The following is a 23,165-nucleotide window of genomic DNA, read 5'->3' as shown; positions in this document are numbered from 1 at the left end:
TTTGTGCTTTAGATGCCCGCGTCTGTGTCCCACTGAGAGTTGGCCTATAGCTTCAATGATTGCTGCACTTCTACACTGCACACTAATGTTTATTAATGAATAACTTGGCTTTGTTTTCCAATGATATTTTAATGTCATCAATATGTACTTAGGTTTTTCATTAATAATTAACGCCAGATTCTTTCAAATACTAAACCATTTAAATGCAAGGTTATCTAATATACATGCCTATGTTTCTTTTCCCAGCTGACATGAGAATGTATTGTAGCGCTAGCTTTCATACAGCGTGTACAACAATGACCTGTACTTAACGGGATTCTATAGTAATTACAGGTGTTTTAAGTGTGTGTGTGGTGGTGGTGGGGTCGTCTTTGTTTGGCAAGAGTACAAAAGGAAGCAGCAAATAATGCTCATCTTTGAGCCTTTTGTTGCCGCTCATGCAAGAGGTGATCGAGTTTCCAATATCACTGTGCATGAGGAAACATATCCCCTTTTCATGCATACCCACCCCTTCGAAGAAACTGCAGGTGGGACAAAGGCCAACCTAGCAGTCTATCCAATTAACGCATAACAGAGGAGGCAGAGACCCGTGGCTTCTCACACAGCTCAGTGGTGGGACATGATCACAGCTGAATGACAGTGAGAGGGAGAAAGAGGAGTTGGGGTGGGGTGTGTTACGTGTGAGAGAATGCAGAGGGTCGGCCCCAGCTCCAGCTGTCCCAGGGTTCATTGATCAGTGATTGGAGACAGCTCTGCTGACAAGAGGGGGCAAATTACCAGTATCTGCCCTGCACTTGATAACAATATGCCTACTGGAGACAATTTAGCATAGACCTGGATACTGTATACGGATAATAGTATATAACAAATTCAAGTGTTTTCAGTCCCATCTGCCACGGATGTGTAATATCAAGCACCTAGCCATGCAGTCTGCCTTTAAAAACAATTGTGAAATTATGGGTTGTTCACTGAATTTGAATGTTAGGATGCCACCAACAGGTCGGTTCCAGGATCAACTTTAAGGCCTGATTTAGACTTCTTGGGGGAGTCTTTATAGAGCCTATACATTGCCTCACATCATTGTCAGGATTTGTGTGCATGGTGTATTATGTGTTAATTACTGTGTAATTGTGCCCCAGGGGTTTATATGCAATGCTGTCCAATAGAAACCGGGGTCATTGCTCTTTGTTGCTTTCAGTTTTATTCAGGGACAAACATATTTGTTAACTCCAGTTCTTTGAACATTCCCTCGCATCCATTCCGATAGCTTCAGCATCGTAAGTTAAACATTTTTATGATGTATTTGGATTGCCAATTACTCTGTAATTTGTGCTTTTTCTGAGATGACCTGATTTAAAACCTCTGATAATGTGACAGTTTCAAGAGCTATCATACTGTCCCAGTTAAAGCATCTGTGAAAAGCCTCTGATTGTTGTTTTTGTGATAAAAAACAAAAGCGTGAGTATTCTCTGCAGGTGCCTAATTAAACTGATCAAGATGCAGTCCTCTTCCAGCTGAATCTAGGTCATTTCTACCGACACTGAACAAACACAGGCATAAAAACTTCTGAAATTATAGTCTGTAAATGTAACCTGTACTTTTGTTCAAACACTGTGGCGATCAGAAGTGGAAAACATAATAAATTACACTTGGGCAAAATGTTGACATGAAGCCCACCTTTTGTGGATTTATAGACCCACAATATAGTGTCACATTAACATAGAGGTACATAGACCACAGTTTTAAAGAATACACTTATCAGCAGCATCAACAAAAGCACAAATGACACGGTTTAGATGTCTTCAGCTGCGAGTGTGGTACACAGATCTCTCATAAAGCCTTTCATAGATGTTGACTTGTCTCTTACACTGTTATACAGTTTCACATCCATTACATATTGAAATCATTCTAAAAATGACTTCTTTACTGCAGAGTCTATGACAGGTCAGAGTGACCAGCAGAAATGAATATAATCAGTGTCTGACAAAATATTTAACTAGTCTACCTTGGTATATATTTCACTTTTAGCAAAAGTCTGGTTTCTCCACTAAAGTGTACTGCTCTCTAAGGTACAGGATGTGACCTGCCTTTTCAAGTAACTACTGAAACATAGATATCATACTATAGTGACTTGATGCTGTTCAGTATATTATTGTCCCAGTAAGAAACTGAGTCTGTGAATGTGAATACACCTACAGTACTGTGCAAAAGTTTTAAACCAAACCTCATTTCTTTATATTTTGCTTCCAATGAGCCAATAATTCTTGTAATTCTGCTTTTGCTCCAAGCCCTCCATCCTGGACCCCCCTCCACCTGCTCGGGCCTGGTGGTCTGCTGTTTTTGGGACTGTCTGGAGCCAGCCCTTAAGAGGGGGTACTGTCATGGTCCTGAGTCAGGGACCCAGTAATTTGTGGACAGTGTCTGAAAGTCAAGTACTTAAGAAAAAGGGGGAAAAATCTAGCAAAGACCTGACACAGGATCAGAGAGATGCATCTGGACCTTAAATGCATCTACTGTTTGCTAAAGCATCATCGGAAATGGCTTCAGTGGAGTGGTGTCTGTAAAGAAGCCATTCTTAGGGAAGGGAAATGGGGAGAAAAGGGCTGAGGTGTCCCAAATTACGCAAGAACGAGACTGAAAATCAGCGATAACAAGTTTTGTGAGGTGAAAATCCAAATTTAAATCCCTATCAATAATGTACAGACGAGGTCAGGAGGTACAACGGTGAATATCTACAGCTGTCTGTAAAACACAGTGGAGGCTCTATCATGTTTTAAAGCCCCACTTCAGTCAATGATTTTGAATATCGCTGCCATCAGATTTCAAACCTGGCTTAATTTTTCAGTTTCCAAACACAATCTGAAACAGGATTGTGCAGTAAATGTATACCTTGGGTAGAAAAACACATCAGTCATGGCTTTGCTGAGCCTGGACCTCAACATCAGTGAACCAGTGTGGCATCATCTTGACAGAGAACAGAACAACAGGCAGACAGCATCCAAAGAAGAGCTCTGAATGTTCTTCAACAAGCCTGGAGAACTATTCCTGTAGACTACTTTACATAAAGAGAGTTCAGGCTGCGGTCAAGAATAAAGATGGTTACACCAAATATTGACAGTCAAGCTTATTAGGATTACAGAACCTCTGTTCTATAATCATAATAAGCTGTGCTTCCACACATGTGTTTGCGTTGCAGTAGATCACTCTACCTATTTCTCATTTTCCTTGCAAAATATAAACAAATGAAAGACGTTTGCACAGTACTTACCATAGAGAAAAACACAGGATGCAGCATACTGTGATATATGCTTCGAGCTGTAATCAACTTTAATTGTGGGCTGAATTATTTCAGCAAATGTCAGGTAAATATATTAATATACAGCTGTCAGGGCAAAGAACGGCTGAAAAACACCACAAGATGACAGCGCTATCTGACCAGAGCAGCCAGATGATCAACAGTAGTAGCGAGAAAGCGGTCTCGTGCTCTGGGGAATTTCCCCTTCCACGTGTCTGATTACACGACCGAGAAGGCCGGGTAACAACAAAGTCGGCTATTGGTTGCAGCACCCATATGTAGCCGGCTCTTAAAGGGATATGCTTTCTTCGCTTGGAAGCAGTGCAAGTGTGCCGGAGGGAAAGCAAGCCTCTTTAAAGAGGGTTTGTTTACTAATTTTTCGCGCCACGCCCCGTTGGCGGAGTCAGCTGACATGCCTGCAAAGACATAGGCTGCTAGCGCTTTTCCTCGCAGAATGGAAGTAGTCGTGGAGGCGATAAGGACTAAAGTCGTTTGACTCAGCGGGATTCTGAACTCTTAGGCTTTTGTTTTCTTTTGTTTTCCGGTTATAGGACAGTCGTTACAGCGAAGCCGATCTGTGTGGTAAGTTCACGGGAGACACTTTTAAACGCTGTTAAATGTCCTCGTCCAGGGCACACTCTGTCCACCGGAGCGAGCTGATTACATCAGGTAACATGCGCGTCCTTAAAAATAAGAACCGACAGCGCAACGTGCCGCTGCCTTCCATTCGCGTCTGCATTCATTCGCCCTATGTTACTGCACATAACCACCGGGCTTGTCTGCTCATAAACGCGGTTAAATGTGCTGCCTGTCATTCACTCAGCGCAGATTTGAATTACACCGGCTTTCCCGGTTTGCTCAGCCCGGCTTGGTGAATGGACTTCAGACCGCGGGGCGCCGAGTGCGTCCCCGGGTGCTCTGTTAAAACGCAGTAACGACTGTTTTCTTCCTATAATGAAATGAATCAGCGTATTACACATATGCCCACGCTTGTCTTTATTTCACGCCACTCAAGCTGTATTTTTGCATGTGTTTTCGGTCAAATGTCGGTTTAAAACGCGCTCTGCTTTATTTCTATATGTTATAAAAGTGTGGCCGAGCTTGAGCGTGAGAAGGCTTCATTTCTCGGTGTGAGTAATGTTGCATAAAGCCGATACTGCGTGGTGGAAGGCTCTTAAAGCCGTTGGATTGAAACTGTGTCAATAACAGAGCTCCCTCGCCACCACCGCATCTTTCCCTCCTTCCCCTTTGTTAATTTGTCTGCAGCAGGGGGAGCTACTGTCTGACACAAACATGCAGCTCACTGCCTGGTCAGTAGAGCAGCACAGACAGCAAGCCTGTGTATCTGGAAGTTGAACCTAAGGTTTTCTCTCACACACACACGCACATGTTCTTTCGGTGTGTTTGTCAAAACAAAGCATTAAGTGGTTTTACACACAGGGTTTATTGTGAACGCACACAGTATATCGTGAGGTCTGGGCATGCTAGAGCCAGGCCAATCTGCTTATGCTGGGTGAAGAAATGAAAACTCCTTTCTCCGGGAGCTTGGCAGGCTGACAGACCAGGGAAGGGAGAGTGGCGTAGGATTATCCTCAAAGACTGTCATTACCCTTTTGCTGTGGATCCTAATTTGGAAGTGTGGTAGTAGTCTAACCCCGTAATACAACTGCAGTGGTGACTTTGAGTTTTGCCAGTGAGGCCAACTTGAATTTCACCCGTATTTTGATGACTGTTTGACCCACTGTATTATTCAGAGTTGAGAGCAGTCTAGTATTGACTCTGGAGAGTTTGCCAAGTGCTCCTTGAGATTCTTGCCACACTGCGGTAAATTGGGTATGATGAATCATAATGAGGCATTTTATTATTGGCATCAAATATCTGCTCTAATATCTATATAACTTTCATATTTATATACATACGGTGCAGCAGTACTGTTAAAATACCAACTATTAGCAAAGTTAGTAATTATGGGACTGTTATTGAAACCCCCATCCATGTGCTTAGCACAGACAAAAGATAATCTACCTCTTATTTAATCTAGGCAGCAAAGTCCTTTAAATGTATCTGTGGCTCAACTGACTTGCCTAACCACAGTGAATTATGTGGTTTCATCACTGAGTTGAGCAGAGCTATTTGTCTAAATAAGCACTGAGATCTTTGCCACAAATTAAGGCAGACCGTTTGCTCATTTTCTCTTCCCCAACTTATCCACTGTGGTTTTATTGATTTGAGGGCACTCATTATAGGCCAGACAGGTTGTCTATAATGATAATGAATGCTTTGGAGGAAGGAACGACTAATGAATGTGTCTGAGATCATCTCATCAGCTCTTAGTGTGGATTTCTCCAAGGTTGGATTCATTAGCGAAGGGAACTTGGGACGCCGTGCCCCGCTGGAAGATGAACTACACGTGTTCGGCTTTAACCTTTCCTTTGTTCTTTTCCTGTCACGTTACTTTTAAGGCTGCTCGTTTCAAAGCGCACCCCGTATGGACGATGAGGAGGACGATGTGTTTGAGCCAAAAGCCAACTGTTGGCGCACCACATTCAGGGAGATAAAGTGTGAACATCGAGGCACACAGACACCCGGTCCTGCCCTGGTACCAAACAACGGCATGCTGCCCTGTGGAGTCGCAGAGGAGCCCAGACCACTCTTCTACGGTGAGGCTGACAACATACCATATTTCAAAAGAGGGGAGGAAAAGGGAACACTGCCTTGTGCGTGATAACCGGTGTTATAAAACCGACGCACGAGAGCACAATGCGAGACTCACCGTGAGGGATGGTTAACAGCGTTACTGCGCTGATCTCACCTCTGGCGCCTCATAGTCGTCATCACATTCACTTTTATGGTCTGTATGCAGTGTACCCAGCTGCTTTGCTATTCAAAAGGCGCCAGACTGGCATTGTGACTGAAAGGATGTGACAGAAGTGCTCACCTGTGCAGCAACTCTTCAGAGAGCTGATTATCAGTGACAGCAATAACTCTGGTGCCATAAACAAGTAACCATTCCAGAGGAGCTCTATAACTACTAGTCATGTGGGTTTATTTTGTGAAACTATTAAAGGTCATTAAAAAAGACAAAGGAATAATCACAGCTGGGTAAACTGTGGATATATAGCTGAGCAACCTGTTTGCTGAAAGGCGCGTTCGGCAGTACTTCAGGAGACTGATGGATCTCCTTACCTGTGTGTAAAAGACTGGCACGCTCGGCGTCATTGCTGTATTGAGATTATTTTGCTGAGCACGTGTTGTTTACAAAATAATAAGCATGAGTCCTGACACTCGACAGGTAACGCAGGTTTTCGATTGCACTTCCCGGCACGCTTCGAGCTCGTCGGGGATCACAGAGCGAGTCGACAAGGAAGCACGGAGCAGCAAAACAGCATGGAGCGCCTGCCCCACCAGCGACCCGCGGCTCGCAGCGTGGAGGCCTGCATTGGACAGAAACTCCAGCTCATAGGAGACCAGTTTCACTGGGAACGCCTGCAACTGGTGAGGAGGATGGATGCGTTCGGCTGATTGTGCAATACTGGGAGACAAACGGTGGTGCCGAATGGTAGTGAAACAAGCATGCTTTTAGTGCCTCACATTAAGTGTGGAGGGCAACCCGATTCTTTTGACAGTTTTCAAATTTGACTAAATTGCAGATTGCTCCCTGTGCCTGATAACAGGCAAATACACCTATATTGTTTTTTTGTTGTTGTTGTTTTTGTCAGATAGTCTCTATGTGTCCTATCTGAGCCAGTGAGATGAGAGCAGTAAAGCCAGGAAGATACGCCAATGTTCTGTCAACAATATAAGAAACAAAAGACTCCATAAAGCGTAAAGTTAAATTTGCTGCCATCAAACTAGAGACGAAACTTGTGTCCGTGTGCGAATAAGCACCACAGGTTAAGTGTTTATAAAGTCGGAGCAGGGAAAAGTTAAGTCCACACATTAGCCACATCATCCACAAACCTTTTTTTTTGCTCTTTTTAAATCAATATTTGGATCTCATTTTGATCTGACAGAGATTAATTGTGGGTCAAAAGTTTCTTCTCTATTACGGTGCTCGCTTTATATTTGTTTTGGAGAGGCTATACACATGCAGAACTTTACCCCAGTACCTAACCCCCACCCCCTCTGCCCCTCTTTTCCCTCAAGCCAAAGACATTTCAGAACGAGGACAGCCCTTCACCCCACCCCACCCCCTTCCCCTGCCTCCTCTTCCTGTTTATTTCTCTCTCTTTTCCCCTGTTTCCTTAATGTGCTCTGAAGGCTGTTGGTGTGGAGGATGCCTGCACTCAAACAACACACGGTGGTCACAGCGACAGTGTCCACTGTATCGGCATATCACTGCTGTTTGGGTGTGCTGTAAAACCTGTGACATGCTTTTATTTCTTTGTCTTTAAATATGCACAAAATATGCACAGACGCCCCCCCCCCCCTCCAGGGAGATTTCCTGCAAAGTGCAAGTACTTTTGTTGCACAGGTGGTTAACAGTCTTTACACACATATTTATTTCACACATTTATACACGCACACATGCACGCATGCTGATACATCCAGGAAAAAAAGCAGAAGTGGTAGAAGTAGGTAAACATGTTGTAACCCGAAGCTCCCCACGTGAGCCCAGAGGGGAACAGCTGTGGTTCCAGGGAGTCTCAAGGCAGCCCCTTCCCTTTGCGAGGCGCAGCCACAGGAGACACACGCGCACACACACACCCAAAAAATAAGTTTTCTCAGTCATAGGCAGACTGCGGAGGTGAGATCCATAATAATGATGGTTTAAGGATGTATACGGGGGGGATGGAGAATGGAAATTGAACTTCACATGATCAAATAACAACTGTCCTAAGCTGTCTTAAAAACTCCCTGTGGGGAAATGGGATGACCCGTGCACATAAAAATATGTACATGTGTATATATATATAATCTTTTTTTCTTTTTAAATTTAGACTCTAACCTATGAGACAGCTTCTGATTTTTCTCATGCACTTTATCAAGCAGATGTTATTTATACCGCCGCAGCATGACTCATGTATTGTGACACGGGCAGACACACACACAGACGGTCAGACAGGAGGGTTGCTATGTGTGCGACCAGGATCTACTGACGCACATCGGAGGCAGGCCTGGGTCAAGAGATGAGGAAGTGGTTTGTGCTCACTTTGCTGGTTGAGTAAACAGCAGAGAGGACAGTCAGAGTGAAAACCATCCTGTAAAGTCATATCCTGAAGACACATATGCCTAGATAGTGAATATTTGATAAAGGCCAAAAAAAAAAAGTTTTTATTTTCTTTTGTTCTCCGAGCATGGCTGTGCTTCTGCTACTGTGCTAAGTGTCTTCGTGGTTTGCTGTTATTGAGGGATGTTTTTACAACTCAAACACTTAAGTGTGGTTTTGGATGCGTGATTCCACTGAAGCCTCTGTAATTACTATTTCTGGTTCTGGTTGTGCAAGTTATTGTATTGTGCATGCATGTGTACATGCTCATGCATGAATACACCCATACTTGTTTTTCTGCTTTCTGCTCTTTTGCCGTCTCTCACTTCTCAGTATCGCACGGTCTGGCAGTTAGCACAAAAAAAAAAGAAAAACTCGCTGGATAATAGCGGTACTGTTTGCCAGGTCTTGTTCCTGTTGCTCCTGTCAGTAGGCGAGTTATTCAGCGCAGACACTTGTCCCAGAGCAATCTAAATGCCTTCGACTGCCATCGTTTTTGATGGATTTTGGTGCAACGTGGCTGCCGGTGCTCTCTCCATGGAAGCCCGTGGCCCCTGGCGAAAGGAGGGATTAGGTGGCGGAGGGAGTGCTGGCGGATGCTGACAGATAAATTGCTCCTCAGTCAGAAAGTGCTGGAGGGGACTCTAAGGTCCCCAGAGGGATGGCTGACATTAGCCGGGCCTGCCATTTGAGACACAGCAATAATGGCATTCACAATGGCAGGAAGACTGCTTCAGCCTGCGCAGGGCAAGGAGCAGAGTTGGGTTTCATCCCCATGTTTTTTTAAGGGAGACGACTCCTGGTGCTTTCGATAGGAGGTGTTGAAAGCAGGGTTGAATATCTCCTCCGTGTGCGCGCCTGCACGCTTACACGCAGCGGTTGTCGCTTTATCTCGTCACTGTTCCAGTGAGGGCACGGCACTCTCTCCTTTCAGCACTTGTGGAAGGGGAGGGAGGAAAGTGGTGCTGGGAGCAATGACAAATGGTATTTACTTTTCTTTCATTGTTCTCTGATTATTTGTGTTGACGGGAACGTCTGTTTGTGCTGTTGCCTATTAACTCATGCAACCGCTATGTTCGCATGATACTCGGCCCTTCTCCGCTCGCCGATATGAACAACGCGGGGATTCTCGCTGCAGAGGCTGGCCTGTTTGCTCAAGCGATAAGGCAGAGCTTGCGAGCAGCTGGCTTGACAGACAGCTTGCACTGATAAAGCACATCAGGCTGGTGTCAGCGTGACGACATAGGGAATCTGGCTCCACTCTGCTTCTCTATCGCTGGCTAAATTTAGAGCCTCATTTTGACAGTTGGTGTCGTGACTCATGACTAACTTGCAGCAGGCCTGCACACCTCCTTTTGTCACTCTTGCTGTTTTTTATTCTCTCACTTTCTTTGTGTCTAGCTTGATGGAATGGAGGGTGAAAGGTCACAGGGGGCATTCTGGTTTGGACTGTAAAGACGAATTCGCTTCTCATGGAACTTGACTCATTTTGAGATTTACGCTCTGACAGAAAAATCCTCTGTCGTTAAATATTGACATACAGTATTGATATAATTGCATACCTGCATCCCCCCCCCCCGCCCCCCTTCCTTTCATGGCAGAGCCGGCCTTGTGTAACTTAATAAACTACAAGACTTCAAGCATGGCGGCTTCCAGCGATGCAACATTTTGTGCTTTCTAATAAATACCCCCTTTGTTTATTCGAAGTAGACATTACACTATTATTATATACTTATCAAAATATCTCCAGGGCAAAATTTAGACATGTCATAATGAAACAAACAGCTTCCTGGTTGTGTTTACCGTAGCGTTTTTACCTCTTTTTTCAGGTGAAAGCAAGTAGAATACAAACATGCTGGCTGGAAACTGCTGAAGCTTATGCAACACCCTGCAAAGTTCACCACAGTGTGATAACGGTATGGAAACCCAGAGGCTTATCACAGTGGCAGTTCTTGACTGTTAACTAGGTCAAGGTTTGGACACTAGTCGTGCAAATATGGCGTATCTAATCGCTGCCTTAGGATATTTTGGCTTTTCTAAACAGTAATACAATGTTATCAAGACAACGTAGTACACTTTCATGCATTGTTTTGAAAAAGTAATCTTAACCCCGCCCCCCAGTTGTTTTCAGTTTACGGCCCTCTTGGTCTGAAAATAGCCTCGGAACTATCAGGTGTAGCGGAGTCTGCCTTCCGTCCGGGGCATGAGATCTTCAACTACTGTAGCCCTCTCGTGCAGACACGTGTGTTTTTCCACAGACTCCCTGCCTCTCATCAAGAGCCCTCTAATCCCATTTGGTGCAATTATCTTATCTCAGCTTCTCAATGGCAGAGATAGCATTATCCTCCTAATCGCACACAATCCAATTGGCTCGCAAACCTGAGAGAGTCTCCTCCTGAGCTGCTGGCTGCTAGTCTGTGCCAGGAAGATTAGAATAAAAAAAAGTGTGACCGTGCGATAAATGTGTTTATGGCTAGGAATGTCTGTAGGGAAAGCCCGGCTCGCGTAAAGGATCCTGCACACAAAGGGAATCCTCTCTGCTAAGCATCGCTGGGAAGCGGAGCGGAGTGCCCTGAAAATATCGGCGTCTCGTTACGTTTTATGCTCGCTGTGAATCGGCGTCGGTCGCCGACAACATAAACACGACGCGAACCCCAAATAATGGCTGCGTCTGGTGCTGTGTTTTGAGTTTCTAACTGTTGTGCGTTTTGTCTTGTTTTTGTTTCAGTATCACCGAAACCAAAGGAACCAGGGGCCGATGTGGTGGCGCCTGGCCGCGGCCATTCTCAGCCTTCTGTTTGATAGGGGGTTCATAGCCGGAGGAGGGGGTGGAGGACGGAGGTGAGGCGACCTTGTCCCCCGTTTTTCATTCATCTCTGTGAGGAACTGGACTCCTACTGGCACTGTCTAATCTAACACGGGTCTGTTTGGGGAGAAAACAATTGAGGTCACCGCGGGACGGAGACAACCAACTTTTATACCAGGTTGTGTTTTGGGGGTTTTTTGTTGTTTTTTTTCCTTCAAAGAAGATGCCATGTTGCTCTGAGATTCCACTAATGGGCAATGTTCTTTCTTTTTTTTTGGCATACCTGTGGTGTAGTGGTTTTGTACAGTACATTGTTCTTGTTCACTTTAATGACCTCTCACAGAACCTGGGAATGCCTTATTCAGTGTCTTCTGCCAGAATGAGTATTGAGCAGTTTTGACAGGCAAGAGAAGATGGTTAGGAAGTGAAAGAAAACGCAGAGGAAGTTTCCCAGGTGACCAGTCAAGTCGATTTTTACTAACTTCCAAAGAGGCGACTTCTCAGAACAAAAGCATTTTGCACCTCACCTCAGTGGAACATTTATGTTTTCTTCATTTTTTTTTTTACTTTCAGTTTGTCTTTTGTCCCTCCTTGGTTTTCTTTGAACACGACCTCTTGGTATTGTTCAGAAATACTGGGAACAGTAGTTTCCGCGCGTGTGAAAGTGAGCGCACGGTGATATGTCATCTTAATATGCAAAGAGAGTCACGCGATACATGTCAGATGTTTGGGTCTGCTGACTCTCTGGGTGGAGTCTGCGCTTCTTAACGTCACCGTCTGGTCAAACAAGCCAGGTGACTGCATGCAAACTTGCCAGACATCAAAAAGAAAGTGAAAAAGGAAAACAAGGCATGTGCACTTGGACATCTTGTGTTGTTATTGTTAAAATCCTTTCACTTAACCTGGGTTTTTACTGGGTTTACTTGTCATTTTAGCCTTTTTCCTGCAACATATCGGGGGGCAAATGACATCTGACATGTAGCGCACGTCAACGTGCCGACTCTTGCACGCATGTAAACAACTATTAGAGGTCTTGCACTATATTAGAACACAAGTCAATCACGTTGTTGCAGATATCGTAACACCTAAACCAGCTGTTTTATTCATTTCACTTGACCCTTGTTCCCAGTGTATTACTCTGATATTCCCTTTTGGGGGGTTTTTCCAATGTTTTTTTTTCATTTGATTGTTTTCAGACCTCCATGCCCTTGAAGTGGAGCTGTGGATCCACTGTTTTTGCACTATACCACCCTTCAAAAGATCCGAATGTTGACAAGCTAACCTCTGTCTCGTATGAAGGTTGATTTTTTTGGTTTGTTTATTTGTTTTTTTCATTTACCACTTGTTTCCTTACCACCGCATTTCACATTTATCCATTCGCATTGTCTTGAGACGTGCCTCAGTGTTGAGGCCTGACTGAACACAATCTGGATGACACTTCTCGAAAGATCGCTCACACAGTTTTTCAGACCACACTGAAGAGTTGGAGAGAGACACGTTGGCTCGGTTAAAAAGGTTTTGATTTTTTGTTTTGTTTTTTTCACGGCCCCGCTGTATCTTCAGAACATCGAAACAATATGCCGAACCCAGTGCGTAAAACAAAATCTCTCAGGCCACCTTTTATGGGGTATAAATATTGTCGTTGGTGCTGAGATCCAGATTTGGGATGTTTGAGCACATATAATCACCACTGACTCAGCAGACGGGCAGTCTCTGAAATGGACAAAAAACAGAAAAGAAAAAGTGAAAAAGACTGTAATTATTGTTGAAATATGAATATGTTTAAAGACACTGTCAAAGATGCTGTTTGTTGTTTTGTTTTACTCTTCTTTCATTGCTGAACCCAGGCCAACTTTTGGACCCAAGGAGCAGTACATATCAGGGGTCTGTAATTACATGCTCCTTACAATGTGTCAAGTTTATCACTGCATGACGATTAGGTTCTTTCTCTTTTTTGTTGTTGGGCTTTTTTTTGTTTTTTTCTCAAGATGTCTCAGGGACAGACTTTTGTGGGCTACTGGTAACCTTGAGAATCTGTTACATGGTTAGAAGAAGAGCTGTTCTCGCCGATTAATACGTGACGAAACCCCCTCGAGGTGTTGTCGCTTCTCCCATCTCCATTTTAACCTAGATCTCGGCCAACTTTCTCAGCACACGCTTCTTAAAGGTACCGTTCGACTGAGGAGTTTGAGGCTGACTTGCTGGCTGTGGTGGGGACGGAGCTACTGAGCGTAGTAGTCATAGGTGGTGCGAGGTGCACTGAATGTGGTTGTGGTTGTAGTTTCCTGCGGATCGTGAACGCTGAGCCAGTCCGTGTAGCTCCCCGTCTCACCATCAGCTCTTGACTTCCTCTTTGTGCTGCTCCTTCATTACATGGTTGTTGTTCATCGGTTCACTTTCTTTGTAATTTATTTTTCTTTCTTCTTCTTTTATTTATTTCAGTGTATTTGCCCATTTCTACTGTATACACCTGTGTGTGCAATTACTTCATTGTTTTCCTTTTTTCTATTTTGGTCTCCGGACTTGTATACGCTTCGGCTGTTTGGCTCTGTGGAGAGCAGGTTGGCGATCGTTACGCCGTCTTCACCTTTAGAACAACTACTGTAAACGTGTAGTTACGATTACTTTTTAAGTGGCGGCAGGTGTCACTGCTAAGCCAATCATCTAAACCGAGCAAACATAAGTACAGCTGCTGCTCTTCACAAAGAAGAAAACTACAGACTGCAGATGAGTGTTTGATACTCAAAATTCCACCTTCCAAAAATGACGCCTTCCCACACGACCTCTCCCTCATAACAAGTAACGGCAGACATGACATTAGACACAAAAAGGTTGCCTTCTTCCTCAAGTCACAGGGCGTCAGTTTACTCGTATGTGTTCAATTCTTTAATCTTAATCATTGTGTTGTAATCAGTATGCACTGGAAAGTACTTTGTATATGTAAATCCCTTAGGTTTCTTATCTGTTGAGTGTTGATGTATAGTATTTACTCTGATTTGTTCTCCTCAGTTGATCTCGCCACGTGTCAGGCGTGTTCAGTGCAGCGAGCAAGTAGGCTCGGGTGCGATGGCCCGGTTTGATTTATTGGAAAGGGAAACAAGCCACCGTGGTGCCCTGTATAGTTTTGTTAGAATGAGGTTCCCGAGCCTCAAACGGCATACGTGAGCGCAGAAAATCCCAAGAGAGACAGTGAGAAAGAGACATGCGTATTTTATTGAAACCGTCAGTGTCTTGAATTTTGTAGTCCACTTTATATAAATTTGAAGTTTTTTTTTCCTTTGAGGAAAGTTTTGAATTTTTATAAGTAATAACATTTCTTCTTCGTGGTTTTTCTTAACGTTCTTTTTTTAAAATTGTATTTTCTTAAGAAAAGGGGTCTGCTTTTATAAGGACACTTCACGCTTGTAAAATGACTTTTAATACCAGTGTGATCCTTTTTGAAGTCAATGAGATCAAGAGCATTTTGGGTTTTTTGTTTGTTTTTTTTAAAGACAAATGAGCTTGCGACATTCCTTGCACATCTTACTGTCCTGTATACACAAAACCAAATGAATTCATGGTTGCGGTTGATTTTGCTCATGAGCTCGTAACCATGAAACTGTCCTTTCTTTTTACAGAACTGATAAAGTGTAAATGTATTTCTAAAAAAGATTTAAAAAACAAGACAAAAAAAGAAAGAAAGAAAAAACCCTGGAATATGCCTTTAACTGCTCAGTTTCAATGAAGTCTTGATTATCACACACTCTCTGTATACCAAGAAATGAGACCCAGCGAACATGTAGCATTTTTGTAACATTGATTGTGTGTTTTCGAGACTCTACTGTGCACTCATTTTTATGTTTATATACATTTTTTTTCTTTTTTTGGTTGTTGATATAATAATGGAAGTAAAGACAATTTGTTATGTAGTGCAATATGCTGTACATGCGGAGCTTTGCTCTACAAATCCTTTTTTTTTCTTCTGGATTTCTTGTTGCTTATTGGTACTTTTTTCAATAAAATTTTATTGAAGGTGTCTACTCGAGTCACGTTTATGTTTGCAGGTCACCCGCAGCGTCGGAGGCTTAACATCCGCTTGTTTTAAAGGCGAATGTACGGTGGCCTGTGAGGTCAAACGTTCTGCAGCGTAAGAACAGAAAGCAAACAAAAAAAAGTACAAAACACAAAGGAAATCGAGAAAACAAAAGTGTTTTGGGGGAGACAATAAAGTGCAGCTGCAGAAGTGACAAGCTAACAGTAAACAGCTAATAGCAGGTACATTAGTTTTATACGAATCATGCGATTATAACATACATTGTTTTGCATGTTTTTCTTACTCCTAACACCCTCCGTGTCTCTGCGCGATCCTTCGCATATTTTCCGCAGCTGTTCCGTCACATTATTGTCTCCTCAAAGACACTTGTTTTGTTCTATGCGTGATTGTCTTTTAACATTGTGTTTTATTCACACGTTGTGTTTTTGCAGCAGTTTTCTATTTATATTTTCTATATATTTCTGCTTTCTTTTGGGTGTCTGTAGCTCAGGATTTAGAGCAGGTTATCTGCTGATCGTGAGGTTGGTGGTTCAATCCCGGGCTCCCCCCACATATCTGTGGGCAAGATGCAAACCTCAAGTTGCTCTCCAGTGCATCCAGTGGTGGGTGACTGTTAGTTAGAAAGCACTTAAAAGCATAGAAAAAAGTGAATGTTGCATGTTGCAGTTTTCTTGCAGTGCATTTGACCTCTCAGGGCACGTACTAGTGATGTGTCGGTCGGGAACGAAATGGCTCTTAGGGCCGGCTCTTTGACGTGAACGACGCGAGCCGGATCCTTATTGCGAGCAGGGGGGGGCTATATTTCTTTCTCTCACCCTCTCTCTCTCACTTTTTTACCGCGTCACTCCGCACGCGAGCCTTGTGCTTGCGCTGGGCAGGGGGGGGGGGGCGGTAGTTACACTCTCAGTAGCTCAGGAACAGAGCGGGAGGGAGAGAGAGAGAGAGCCAGGGACAACAACGTCACATTAGAAAGGTATAGTAATCATCCACAACTATTTTCAGTTGCAGATGATAAAGGATTCAGAAAGTTTATTCATGCAGGTCCATATGACAGAGAATGTGCATCTTCTTTTTGTTTTCATATTATAATTTATATTTAATTGTGTTGTGGTTTGGAGTGTTTTGTGTTGTTTCATTTTTAATTTGTTTAAAAGGAAAAAGCTGAAAATTTGAATAGTTATAAGTTGAACTGGGAATAGTTCGTTTTTGTATTATATGATTTGTTTATTACATTTTATGTGGAGTGAATAAATAAAAGTATATTTACAGTGGCCCCTACAGACAAAGCACGTACAAACTCCAAAACACATAAAAAGACAGCAGACGTGCTCCAGGATGCTGGGCGCAGTGTTGAGCTTTTGTTACCTCGTGGCTACACAAGCCAGCAAGTACCAACGACTGGATTTGGTGTGTGGTAATAACAGGTAAATGAACATTTTTTTAAAATTATTTGAATATATATGAGTGCTTGTGTATAAATACACAAACAATACACACATGCTTTCAATTGTGTACTTTAAGTGATCTAGGTAGCTGTGTTTTGTAGTTTGTACGTGCTTTGTCTCTAGGGGCCACCGTAAATATTTATATATAAACATATATAAATAAAACCACTTTTTTTTACATTAGTAATTCCTTTTGTGCGTAATTTTATATTATTGTTAATAATAAACTAATTAAAGCAACAAAACAACCTGAAGAGCCGGTTCGGAGCCGAAAGAGCCGGCTCTCTAAAAAGAGCCGGAAATCCCATCACTAGCACGTACAATTGCCCATAGCATGTAAAAACTGTGGGAGCATGGTAAGAGAAATCTTATCTCTGAAGGTGAAAGTAAAAGGCTTAGTAAGACTTAACAGAAACTACATTCTTGCGAAATAAGCTGACATTGATTTAAAAAAAAAAAAAAAAAAGTCTCTCACATATAAATCTGTTGTTAATATTTTCTCTTCACAGCAGCCAGAATCTGACCTGTGACACACAAAAAAATGGAGAACTGCTATTTTAACCCACTCCCACTCTTTTCTTAAGCTTGAGCTTTAAGTAGTTCTGCGTTGTGAAATAGAAACCACTGATAGATTGGTGAAGTGTCTCAGGCCAGCCAGTATTTTAATCCGCCCAGGCGTTTGGCAGCCTGTGCCCATCATATCCCTCCTGCTGTTAGGTCATTAATTTGGTGGGAGCAGTGGGTCTTCCAAAACACTCTTAATAGAGGCTGTCTGATTCACACACATGCACATATGCAGAAAAGCAAGCACTGCATGACAACTGAAGACAGAAAATGAAAAAGAGTTACAGTCATATCCTAAAAGGTTAAAGCCAATCCTGCAGCTCCTGCAGATTTATTACACCGCAGCATGGATGCCCCGAAGTCATGGAAGAGACTGATTACTCCTGACACATGTAAATATCAAAGTTAATTGTGCATTCCTAGTCTGTGTGCACAGTGTTTAGAAACGGAGCATTCATTTATATTAAAGATCTATATTTTGTCCAAGATAAAGGTTTAAGTACGTGTGAAGTGAGTCACACCGAAACAAAAGGTGCAAGTTTTTTTTCTCCAGCTCTTTCTTTCAGGAGAGCAGACGGCGCACAGTCTGCTCCTCCAGGGCTTCACGCGTGGCACTTCTATTGTCAGGCATGCCAGGTACAGTTTCACAGTTTCCCGACACCTGACTCACCTGTTTAGCTGCTTGTAGCACAGCAACTCCCTTGTCTGTGGCCCCCCTGACGCAAAAAAACATGCATGCAATGAGTGTGTCAGAGGATGTGGTTTAAAACAGAACAACAGCGCCTATTCCAGTCACAGTTGGTTGAGCATACACAACTGTTCAGCACTCCCCTCTTAATCCTGTGTCTTATGTGCTTTAAGTGGAGGAACTCCATGCCTAAATAAGAATTAATTAACAGTGCAATGTACATGCAGCTGCCAAAGAATAACAGTCATATGACTGCAGGCCTTAATGCCATCTCTGCAGAGGAGGTTGCAGAGGTTGGTTGCTTTTTTTTTTCATGGATATTTTAGTAAATTGGAAGCAGTTTTCCAAGTATATCCCCAGTCTCTCTCTCTCTAGCTGTTTACCTCAGCTCCTCTAGGATCAACACTTAAATGGGGAGAGCATTGGCTTTCCCTGGCCCAAACAATGGCTCCTCTGTTCCTCTAGCTGGACCGCCGGCTGAAAGAGACGCCCATTAGTGAAGCGTCTATCTCTAGGGTCAGGCCCAGTGGTCACACACAAGTACGGCTCTTGTTTATGTCTACAAAGCCAATCAAAACACTCCAGCCTCCGCTGTTAACTCCTGCTTGCCCGGCTCTCTGACTCGACAGACCTAAGAGTAATTTTTTATTTGAGCTAAAGCCACAGCGTGCAGTGAATTCAAACACATCTGTTGTGTTTCACTTCAGTGGCCTGTAACAAGGACAGTAAAATACCTGCATAAGGGAGAACAGCAGATTAGCACTAATGGCACGTGCTCTGTATTATGAGCCACAGATTCAAACCTCAGCCTGAAGCCTGCTATAAATATCTCATCACTACATGGGTAATAACTTAATGGTCACATGTGGGCTTCTTTTACATTGAGTTGTAATTGAATGTGCTGTATGAGTGAGCAGAGAAAATGAAAACAATGGCTAAATTCAAATTACATTAATGAGGTTGCGATTAGCTAGCAAGCTTGGTTATGTTTCTTTGCCCAGTTTTTGTGTCCAGTTGGAAGTGATGGGTAACAGTATCATTTGTCAGTTACTTTTATCTAAAAAAAAAAAAAAAAAGTCATTTGGACAAAAAACAACAGCAGCATGAAATTTTTGCCATATCTCCTGCATGGCGTTGTTAGCCTGTTAGCATCCTAATTGCTGGGAGAATGTTAGCACACCATTAGCATTAGCATTTAGTTCTGACTGTAAACACTCGAGCTTTATTGATGACAGGTGTCTTCTTTCCAGTAAAACTTTACTGGGAAAGTTTCTCTGTATCATAAGAACAACAGAGACGTTATCTAGTACGTCACAGAGAGCCAGCAATAACAGAAAAACTACACCTACGCCTCTTCTTTCAGCTTCTTTCAGTAGTGACCAAAACCAAAACACTACAGGCACACATCTCCACTTCAGATTAGTAAGTGATACTAAGTGATTACTAAGTGATAAGCGAGTGTGCTTTTCTTTCCTTTCTGCTGCATAAATTTGCTTGGTGTCAAATGAAAAACAACATTTTGGATGATCAGCTGACTAAATACGTGTAGTTAGCAAACAGTATAAAGATGTGAATGCTTAAAAATACACATGTAAAGATTATAGAAAAAGACACCAACTCCTCTCAGAAGAAGCAGATCTGTGCCACTGTCTCAATTTTACTTTTATTTAAACTCTTTCCACTCTTCTCCACCACCCTCCCTCCACCCCTCCCCTCTTTACACACATCTGGTGCTCAGGCAGGCAGTTGTCATGGGAATAAGCAGGCAAGCCAACAGTGTTGCATGTCACTGTGCTGAGAGGGGGGGTTGGGCGGGGGATCAGGGTTCAGCTGGGCATGCTGTGGGCGCAGCAACTCAGCAACCATTCCCGGCCATCCCCAACCCCCCTCTGTCAGCTGTGACTGAACACAGCTGACCTCTTCTGAAAAAAAGAAAGAAAAAGAAAAAAAATCTATCCCCCCCCCCACACTCCCCCTGCTCCTCGCTCCCTTCTCGGCTGGGCCACCCTATGAAAACTCAGAGGAGAGCGAGTAAAAAATTGATCTATTGACACTTGGTAGCTGAAAATTAAATAAGCAGTCCCGCTTTTTTTGCCATTGCATTTAGCTCATTTTCTCACTTTTTAAAACTCCTGGCTGTTGTGCCGTTTCCAGCTTCCTCCTTAATCCGCCGTGCTCCGCTGGCTCTTTTCTTTCTTTCTCTGTTGAAGGAGAGGTTGGGCAATCGCTATACAAGGCTACGAGTTCCCTTTGTTTACCAAGAGCAACCCAGCAGAGCGCAGTGCTTTGTTGAGCTGCAGTCACTCCCGGCCTCACAGCTGTGACGCACACACGCACACGCACAGAAATCTCTGACTCACAAACACTAGCAGTATCCTGTGGTCAAGGGGAGGGATTAAAATCCTCAGAGCACAGCTTATGAACCTGCTGAACTTGTCCTCTCCATCCCCTGCTGGCTATTGTCCCCCCACCTCCCCACCCCTCCTCCTCTGCACTTCCAACTTTATCACTTTTTCAAAAATCTTTATACTTCATCCACCGTCATTTGGACCCAATTAAAAGATACACCCCGTAAAGCCTGCGCGCAGTAGGCAGCTGTCTTTTTCTCTCCATGTGTAAAAAAGCATCAACCCATGCAGCATACTGGCATGCAACTTAGAAAGACACAAGCCCAGCCTAATTAAGATTGAGGTCGGGGGGTGGGATGTCACTCAAAACACAGCACATAAATAGGCAGGGTCATTGTTGGGAACTAAATGGCAGGAAAAAAGCTTCCTGTAGCAGTAACTGTGGTTTTTTGCGGCCTGTGCAGCGGCAAACCCTAAGGTGCGACTGTAATGAGAGTAGAGCTCGCCTCAAGCCTCGTTTCCACATGCAGTGCAGGCAGCAAGTGCAAGGGGCAGGATAAAGCCTCGGAGCTACAGAACCGGGCCAGTTCAGTGGGTGCGTGTTGTGTGTTTTTTTCCTTTACCCAGCAGGTTGGCGGGAAACCAGAGACGTCAGGCAGCCAGCTTGTCTTGTTAGCACGCCTTACCTTGATAACAGGAGTGTGGAGAGAAGGATGAGGCCGGGGAAGAAAAACAACCAGAGCACCAGGGGTGGGGCTCCGGGACAATTGTGTGTACGAGCGCAAGTGTGTGTTTTGCAGGCTTCGGTGAGTGCGTGCGTCGGCTCACGCAATGGACCTCCTCCAAACAGTAACAACTGGAAAAACATTGGGTAGAGTTTTAAACTCTGAGCAGTTTTTCCGAGCTCGAGTTTCACAACAGAGCGCCGGGTCCTCCCTCCCTCTTCTCTCTCTCTCTCTCTCTCTTACTTCTTCATTTGCACCCCCACCACCCTCCTCCCACCCCGCTACTCTTTCCCTCCTTTTCTCGTGCAAATGTTATGCACTATCTCTATGTCTATCAGAACCACAAGCACACACACACACAAAACTTAACAACCCCACATCCTCCCTCCCTCCGTCCTATCTCGGCCCCCTCCCTCTCTTGCTGGCTGTTGTTGCTGACTGACAGTGCTGATTTACTCCAGGTTTGGCAGCCTTCCAGCTCATGTGGCATGAGCCACAGGGCCGAGTTTGGACGGCAATAAACAAAGTCAGCAACCGGCTCCTTTCCTTTCACAGTCCAACCCTAATCTATCAGTCAAAAGTTCAGAAGAAAGAAATCTAGCAGTCATTCTATCTCTAGCTCTTTTTTTATATTACTCATCACAAATGTTTTGAGACACTGGGAAACCTTAAAGAGATTCAATATAGTGACTTATAATTTATTTAAATAGCCAATACTAGTGAGCATAGCAAGTCTTTTTTCATTATTGCTATGATATTACCTTTTTGGTGTCTTTTTGTTTCTTTGTTTCCTCTCTATCATTAAGACAGTCCAGACACTGATAAATGAGCTCACTTTGTGTCTTCACACAGAGCTGTCGCTGCCATGGCCGTGCCACCAGCTAGCTGACTGCTGATATCCCTGCATGGCGATTGGCTAATGCGATTGCCCAGAGGACTGGGGATAAACTCCTGAACCCGTCCTTCTCAAAGAGAGCCTGAGACATCTGGAATTGAGAACCACCTGGGACTAAACATTCCAGTCATCTTATTTCTGGCCGTTCATCATTAACCTGGTGGTCACCTCCACCGTACCACGGGACGACATGAAAACCGTGTTTAAGATAAACAAAACAACAGACGTGTGGAAGCTCGCTAATAAGTTTGGGGAAATGGGACAGTGGGATGTTTTGTAAAGGGATTATTATAATATCTGTAATGAAGCTGTTTTATATTCCCGTCTTGAAAAACAGCTAACTTTTATTTCTGCTGTTTTGGCTCCTTTAGATGAGATGAGAGTCTGACAGGCAGTCCCAAAAGAGCCGCATCAGGGGAGTGTAGCAAAGAAGAAAAAAACAAAACAAGCCATTCCAAATGAACAGATTTGCTCATAAATAATTCTCTTCCAAGACAGCTGAATGAATTTCAAATGCAGACAGACATGAGGGGTGGGCTGGAAAACAAACTAACAGCATAATTTGCAGTTGTGTGCAACATTTGTCTTTGTCCAACCCAACAGTTAGACTGATTTAAAGTACATCCCTGACAATAAAAATAGATTGCCACGCCTGCGTCACGTCTGATGGGCCCCGCAGTAGTTCACCAACAAACAGTATTAAGGCCACAAGCGGTGACCTTCCCTTCCCTGATCTTTCACTTTGGGCTTCACGCAGAGCAGCGAGTCGTCGCGTACCGACTGCACATGATGTGGCTGAGGTGACCCCGTGATGTTTATGTCGACTTCTATTACAGATAACTTCCCAGAAATGACCTTCATGTTCAGAGAAACTAGTGTGTGGTCTGAAGTTAATCCACATGCCTGACACTACACATGCACTAACAATACAGCAACTGCAGGTTGATGTGAAACTGCTGCAAGCTTGTGAAAGCGCCACCGCGGTGTACTTTCGCGGCGTGCACTATGTGCCACTCTGCACAGTGACACCGAGGAGACACAGCCAGCAGCTCTCCAGACTTGTGAGGGTTTCATGTGACTGCGTGCTGTGTTGTGGTGTGGTGAGGTTTGCTGAGGATGGGCTCTGCCTAACAAACGGCTGCGCCGCTGGAGAGAGA

At 43.8% G+C, this 23,165-nt stretch overlaps 1 protein-coding gene across 2 annotated transcripts; it reads left to right on the top strand.

Annotated features, from left to right (window-relative positions):
* Positions 1–3,717: 3,717 nt before the first annotated feature.
* On the top strand, positions 3,718–15,325 carry bmf1 (BCL2 modifying factor 1). Of its 2 annotated transcripts, XM_085391367.1 has the most exons (5): positions 3,718–3,877; positions 5,758–5,955; positions 6,588–6,790; positions 10,334–10,420; positions 11,233–15,325. In XM_085391367.1, exons 2-5 carry the CDS (start codon positions 5,784–5,786, stop codon positions 11,347–11,349), a joined length of 579 nt encoding a protein of 192 aa, XP_085247493.1. In that variant the 5' UTR covers positions 3,718–3,877; positions 5,758–5,783; the 3' UTR covers positions 11,350–15,325. The 2 variants fall into 2 exon arrangements, with proteins under 2 accessions (XP_085247493.1, XP_085247492.1); XM_085391366.1 differs by lacking the exon at positions 10,334–10,420 and having other exon boundaries at positions 3,725–3,877.
* Positions 15,326–23,165: the final 7,840 nt, after the last annotated feature.

Source organism: Rhamphochromis longiceps, linkage group LG19 (assembly GCF_057381845.1).
Source record: "Rhamphochromis longiceps isolate RC_006_pf linkage group LG19, R_longiceps_female_GT1.1, whole genome shotgun sequence".
NCBI lineage: Eukaryota > Metazoa > Chordata > Actinopteri > Cichliformes > Cichlidae > Rhamphochromis > Rhamphochromis longiceps.
Note: the sequence above shows the minus strand (reverse complement) of the source record. Positions and strands in the feature narration are given on the sequence as shown.

Excerpts from the sequence above, each read along its gene's own strand:
- bmf1 (XM_085391367.1), top strand. The coding sequence starts at position 5,784 with ATGGACGATGAGGAGGACGATGTGTTTGAGCCAAAAGCCAACTGTTGG. Across the intron at positions 5,956-6,587 it reads GCCCAGACCACTCTTCTACG|GTAACGCAGGTTTTCGATTG; the intron begins GTGAGGCTGACA and ends GACACTCGACAG. Across the intron at positions 6,791-10,333 it reads ACTGGGAACGCCTGCAACTG|GTGAAAGCAAGTAGAATACA; the intron begins GTGAGGAGGATG and ends CTCTTTTTTCAG.